Source organism: Calliphora vicina, chromosome 4 (genome assembly GCF_958450345.1).
Source record: "Calliphora vicina chromosome 4, idCalVici1.1, whole genome shotgun sequence".
Lineage (NCBI taxonomy): Eukaryota > Metazoa > Arthropoda > Insecta > Diptera > Calliphoridae > Calliphora > Calliphora vicina.
Window position 1 is genome coordinate 91,313,781 of NC_088783.1, and position 7,342 is coordinate 91,321,122.

A 7,342-nucleotide genomic window follows, 5' to 3' on the forward strand; every position below is an offset into this window, starting at 1 on the left:
ATTTGAGAAATATTCGATATTAATAGATAAACTGCTTAATTTATCAATAATCAATAAATGATTTCGTATTTATTCATTATTGGGGCCTCCTAGGTCTGGACATTTAGGCCACATATTCTTATCACCTTTCAAAAATACTGGACCATTGAGCCACATATCGTCGTCAGATGTACATATTTTGGTAGCATAGTCTGCAGGGTTTAATTTGGACGGCACCCAACTCCATTGCGTGACATTAGTAAATTCTAATATTTCGCCAACTCTATACATAACGAATGCCTTGAAGTTTTTAGGGTCTATTGAAAGCCATTTAAGAACTGTTTTTGAGTCAGACCAAAAGAAACATTCCTCACAGTTAAGGCGCGTTGCGCTACGAATTTTTAAGGCCAGTCTCGTTCCAACTAAAGCAGCTTGAAGCTCTAGACGTGGTATAGATATGGGCTTTAAAGGGGTGACTTTTGACTTGGCTGCAACAATTCGAATATCGACGTCATCATTATGCTGGATTCTGCATCTACAAATGTATGTAGGTGGACATTTACCGTCAATTTCAGCAGTTTAGAGTAACATCGCGGGATGACGATTGATGTTATTTTGACCAAATTACCAAGCCATGAAGACCATTTCGGAAGAAGATCGTCGCTTAATTCATCGTCCCATTTTATTCCTGACCGCCATATATCTCGTAGAAGCATTTTGAGACCAATAGTGTAATGGGAGACGAAACCCATTGGGTCGAAAATCGACATTAGGACTTGAAGGACTTCCCTTTTAGTAGGGACCACATGCGGCTGGAACACATCTCTTCGAAGCCTCGAAAATCTAGAATTATATTGGAAAACGTCATTATTGGATTCCCAATACATACCAAGCATTTTTCTATTGCTTTAAATGAGGTCTGATTTGCCGAGCCATCATCAGACAGGTGTTGTCTTAATTGCGCGGAATTAGTAACCCAGTTTCTCATATGAAACCCAGCAGCTGCATGAATCATTCGAACTTGAATCGCCAGTTCCTTCGCCTCTTCTTCGGTGTTCACACTATCGATAAAATCGTCCATATAATGATAGCACTGTATCGATTTCACAGCGCGAGGGTACATGTTCTTAAAATCACTTGCGTTTCTATTTCTAACAAAGTGAGCGATGCAGGGTGCGCAGCTTATACCAAAGGTCAGGGCCTTCATTACATAAACACATGGTCGTGGAATAATGGTGCCATTTTCGAACCACAAAAATCGCTGGGCATGCATGTCTTCGTCCTTAACATTTATACGATGAAACATTTCTGCTATATCACCACAAATCGCTATTTGTCCCACACGAAACTCAATTAAAATGTTAAAAAGTGACGTAAGTAAATCAGGACCACAAATTAAAAAGTCGTTTAGAGACTTATTATGCGACTTTGCTGCTGCATCCCATACTAGACGAACTTTACCAGGTTTATTCGGATTTAGGGCAACAAAAATTGGAAGATACCAGGTACGACCTTCATGAGAAAACATTTCTGCCTCTGATACCCTTCGTGCATAACCTTTGGAAATAAGTTTATCGATTTCCGATTGCATAGTCTGCTGTAACTGTGGATCTTTATTGAATTTCTTTTGGAGACACTTTAGGCGATGACAAGCGACTTCATAACTCTCTGGCAATTGTGGGACTTCGTCTTTCCAGAGTAAACCGACTTCAAACTGTTGATTCTTCTTAATGGCGGTAGTTTCAAGAATTTGCATAACTCTGTTGTTCTCCGACGACAAAATGTTTTTCTCTTGAGGAGTATCTAGGCCAAAATATTCCTTCACTTCATCGTGTAGATTTCTATATTGAGTATCGCACTCACATGTGTGTATATTTAGTGTAGAAAATTTATTTAAATCTGTGCCACTACCTTGCAGGGTCCATCCCAGACGAGTCTTTGTTGCAATTGGCTGAGTACGTCCGCCTTCTCTAATTTTTAAAGGAACAGCCAGTCTCCAATTGTTAAGGCCAATTAGAACCATCGGTTTTGCATTTGTATATGACTGTATAGGCAAACCTTTCAGATATGTGTTGTCCTTGACTATATCATCAAAATTTATAGACTGTATTGGAAGACCAAGATTATTTACTGTATGCACATCGTAAAGTGTGAATCTACTATCATTTTTGATGCTGGATACTTCTATATTAATTTTTACAGAATCGTTTTCAGATCGAGTTGTATCGCCAGTCCAACGTAACTCCAAAGGTTCTTGTTTGCCGGTAAGTCCTAACTTATCGAAAAGGCTTTGCTCTATTAAGGTCACTGATGAACCTTCATCTAAAAATGCGAACGTCGTCAAAGAGCCACCATTCCAATATAGACGAATTGGGAGAATTCTGAAACACTGTGTGTCTTGACTACGGTCGTTGTGTGCATTTACACTTCCACTGCGCCCTTGAGTTGCTACTTCAACAGGGTTAGATGATATTGTATATTTATGTAACAAAGGATGATGTTTTGCCGTACAGTTGCTGATATCACACACCTTTTTTGAGAAACACTTACGCCGATGGGAATTTAAACACTGGCGGCACAATTTATTTTCGTTTACTACTTTCCACTTGGCATCTAAATTCAAGGACTGGAATTCACCACAATTCTGTATTTTGTGCTGCTCGCTTTTACAAAAAACACAAAATAATTTGTTGCGGTGGTCTTGCTCTGAATGATTGTTTACAGATGCGGTCTTTTTACTACCTATGGGCGACACGACTTGGCTAGCTGCGGCTGCTATATTGTATATCCAATCGCTGAATGATTTTACCACTGGAACTTTGTCATCCTTTATGTGCATTGCCCAACTCAACTTATGATTGTTGGGTAATTTATCAACTAAAGTTTTAACCAGAAGTGGATTATTTAAATGAGCCATTAAATTACACGCCTCCATAGTTGAGCAAATATTTCGTATGGTGAGTGCATATTCGATGATGCTGTCGAGCCTGTCCTTAAGTGGGGGGATTTTCGTTGCTTTCTCTATCATACTATCTAGAATATGTTCTGGGAAACACATTTCAAGTGTTTGTATAATTTCACTCACCATAGATGGAATTAGGAATTTGCTTTTTACCAGTTCCTTGGCACGATCCCGAAGGCACGACTGTAAACGCATTAAGTTTTCACCATCAGTGTAGCCTGCTATTTCTGTGCTATTTTTATAATTACTGATGAACAGGGGCCAGTCTTCATGATTGCCATCGAAATTTGGCAACTCTTTTGGTATCACCTGTCTTGCTGCAATTTGTGACGCAGTTGGCTGGAAAGAAGACATGTTTAAAAAAGAATTTGAAGTTTGGCTTACATCACCTTGAGAAAGGATACTATATTTCTTCTCCAAATATTTTCTCTGTAGCTCTTTTTCTTCCTCCAGCATCTGCAACTGCAGTTGTGTATGTGATGACAAAAAACCGGATGACGTTGTTGGGCCACATTGGTTGGTAGAATTGTGCTGCATATATTTTTCACCTAAGTTTGTTGTTGGCAATACCTTTGCTGGAGCCATAACTTTTTCACCTAATACATTTCTATCGCTGTTTCCCTGTTGTTGCATTGGTTGCGTTTGTGCTTTTTTATATGCACCTTTTTCAGGGCCAGCATTATGTTGATCAGGTGGTTGTACAGTATTACCCCATAACGATGGACCGGGCACATCTGAAAGAGGTCTATATATTTGGCTTGCGGGGGATGAGGCTGCTCGCAAACCTGAGGTGAACTCGGCAGTGGCGTTAACGGATGGTAGTGTTTGTGAAGTGGCGGTGGATGCGCTGTTTTTAATAACGACGGGCTGGTCGTTTCCACATGAGCAATTCCAACTCATATTTGCAACGTCACTATTTACTCCAACGCATTCAAAATGGAACCACTTATCACAGGAGTCACACTGCACCATGCGATCCGTGTCTTTTAACTCACATTTATTACAATTAAATTCGATTTGCGATATTTTAGTTTGTCTAATTTGAAACACGATTTATTTGTATATTTGTATTTTTTAATTTTATTAAAAACACTAAAAATTGTTTTAAAGAACTGTGGCTTCCGAGTTTGATTTAATTAAAAAACAACTTTTAAGAGCAACAAATATAAATTTACTTTATTTTCTTTACTTACAATTTTAACAAAGTATAATATTTAGCGATGCTTTAAAACAATTGGTTTTCACTGTCTCTTTTACAAACTCAAAATAAAAAGCCCTTAATAATTGACTACAATGCCTTTTAAAGCAGTAGACGATCACCAGATAGAACCGTTATTAAGCAATTGTACAATAAGAAAAAAAGAGTAAACAAATGCATAAACATGTATGTCTGTATGTAGTTATTAACTGCATGTATGTACTTATATGTATATGTTTTGAGTGAAATGGGACAAACAAAATGTAATAAATAAAAGAAGAAAATATGTAAATAATAAATTAACAGTGGCGGCGGTAACAACAACAATCGAACAAAAAGCTTTTTCTGAAATGTTTGTTATTTAATTTCATGTTTAAAAACGGCTAAAAAAATAGAATAATAATATGGGAGTCAAGGCGAATTGTTTAGACAAGTGAACTGTCAATTCACTTGTGATTGTTGTGGCGAAAAATACAACAAACCCAAAAGCAAAAACAACAACAGGCAACTTTGACAGTTCGACTATCTTTTAACAATAACAAAGTACCTGTTGTTTTTGTACATGTTGTAGTTCTGTCGTCACCTTCTATAGATTCGCCTTGCTGGGAGTGGTTGCGTTGCTCAATTATTTGTTGACAATAGCAACAAACAACAACAAAATGAAATAAGCGCAAACACAAGTTGCTCAAACAACGTGGTTGTTGTTTTTGTACAATATGTGTTCTGTGCAGTGTTACCATATGTCAAGTTTTCCCTTTTTAGCAAGGTTTTTGAGACGCAAAGTTTTATTTTTTAAAAAAAAAGTTTTTTTGGAAAATTGATATCAATAAGTTGAACCGATGATTTCAAAATGATAGTCCCCCAATTCATTCACATACATACATACAAATAAAGATTTGTTTGTTATTATACATATATTTGCATGACGTCATTGAAAACAATAACAAATTACATAGCGTTTTGGTTTTTTTGGTTATATCTCAGCCCAGGTCCAACTTACTATGGTCTTATATACGTCGATGCAAAGGTCTCTGAAATATCTATCATTAGATATCCATATTGTCTATATTAATGACTTAGTAATCCAGATCTAAGGTTGCTATTTAAAATCGAGGTTGTCCTGGTTTTTTCCTTATATCTCAGCCATTTGTGGTCCGATTTTCTCGATTTTAAATAGCAACCGAGCCGGAAGAATTCCGGAGATATTGATATATGAATCATGTATGTATGTTATTTTAGGGCTTTGGAAAGTTGATTTCAACACACAGACGGACAGACGGACATGGCTATATCGATTCCGCTATCTATAACAATCCAGAATATATATACTTTATGGGGTCGCAAATGAAAAATGTGGAAATTACAAACGGAATGACAAACTTATATATACCCTTGCCACTCATGGTGAAGGGTATAAATAGGTAAAAAATCGAAATGAAAAATGTGGAAATTACAAACGGAATGACAAACTTATATATACCCTTGCCACTCATGGTGAAGGGTATAAAAATAATAAAATATGGTTTCAAGCCGCAAATGGACCTAAAAATAACAAATGCTGATATATAAAAGGTTTATTTATCAAATTAGATGTTCTTCTTATATTTGTGGGTTTTTGGAGACACCATTCTCCTTCGCTAACATTTGTTGAAAAAAGCCGAAAAGTCGAAATCGACTTTTTGGTCGGAAAAAAGTCGAATAGTCGATAAAAGTCAAGTTTTTAGGTTGTTAAAAAAAATATTTAATTGCAACATTATACTAAAATGTTGCAATTTGGTACACTTGCATTTTTTGTAGTATATTCTAATATAAATAATAAGTCTGCTTTTACACACAGCAAGTTTACTTGAAGCAAGTCTCTTCGATTCCCTTTTAAACTTGCTCGACCGTTTACACACAGCAAGTCTGTGTTCAATTTTGTATGTCAAAACCTAATAGACGCCCTAGTGAAAATGAGAAAACAAAAGAGAATTGAAGAGACTTGCGAGTACAAGCAAGTGTGTACCCCTCTTCTTTCTTCTTGCCTCTCTCTCCTATAAACTCTAGACTTGCGCAAGAAAACTTGCCCTGTGTAAAAGCAGACTAAATAAATGTTTATAAAATAAAGATTTTTTTCTACACAAAATTCTTCCAACGTTCTTCAAACTGTAATCGCCTTGATAAATTTTATTTTTATTGCTAAACATTATCAAAGGCGCATCCATAACAGGGTTCTATAGCTGAAACAAAAAGTCGACTTTTCGACTTTCGACTTTTTCCGTTTTTTAAAAAGTCGACTTTTCGACTTTTGGTAGTTTATGAAAAGTCGACTTTTCGAACTTTCGACTATATTTCTTGTAAAATATACATGGTTTCTACATCTATTGATGCGGCTTTTGTAATGTTTAGCAATAAAATTAAATTTATCAAGGCGATAATAGTTAGAATAATGTTGTAAGAATTTTGTGTAGAAAAAAGCTTAATTTTATAAGCATTTATTTATTATTTACATATATTAGCATACACTACAAAAAATGCAAGTTAAATCCTAGTTAAAAGGTTATTCGGGAATACAAAATTAGTATTTTAGTAAAATTGTTTTATGCCACTGAAATTTATTGTTGGGGGATAAGTTAGTTCCTATGCGCATTTCACTGGTTGCTTAGGCCAGATCATCAGGAAACCTTTTCCCAAAAGGCTTTAGAAAAACTAAAGATATTATACAAATAATACTATAGAGTGTTTGAGAATTACAGACACTCAAGCTTTATTTGTAAAAATATCAAAGCTTAAACAAAACACCAACAATAAACCGTGATTTATCTTTTCTTACATTTCCTTACTACAATTGGTAGGTTTCTTGCCGACACAAACTGTAGTGTGTAAGTGAGTAAAGAAAAAACAAAAAAATAAAAACATCTTGCTTTATTGTTTTCGCAAGAAAATCAAAATAAAGCGAGTTGCCAGTTTAGTCTTAATGCACAAGCAACTTGCTAATTTATCGTTAAAAGGTTATTCGGGGTTTTGTGCTTTTTTTTACATACATACGTATGTATGCAGGTCTCATCGATTTTAATAAGTAAGTTTTTAAGAAATAAATGACATTATAAATTAAAACAACAAATTTTAGAAAAAATTTCCGATTCGTCTTCTGATAATGATGGAAACAAAGTAAAGAAATAGTGCTCAAGTTGGTTGAGAAACGAGAAGCTAATGGGATGGCT

At 35.6% G+C, this 7,342-nt stretch overlaps 1 protein-coding gene across 1 annotated transcript; it reads right to left on the minus strand.

Annotated features, from left to right (window-relative positions):
• Positions 1-771: 771 nt before the first annotated feature.
• On the minus strand, positions 772-3,841 carry LOC135958553 (uncharacterized). The gene is made up of 3 exons (XM_065509456.1): positions 3,326-3,841; positions 869-3,280; positions 772-822 (listed from the first exon to the last, which is right to left on the minus strand). The coding sequence occupies exons 1-3, from the start codon at positions 3,839-3,841 to the stop codon at positions 772-774; spliced, it is 2,979 nt and encodes a 992-aa protein (XP_065365528.1).
• Between the last annotated feature and the right edge of the window lie 3,501 nt (positions 3,842-7,342).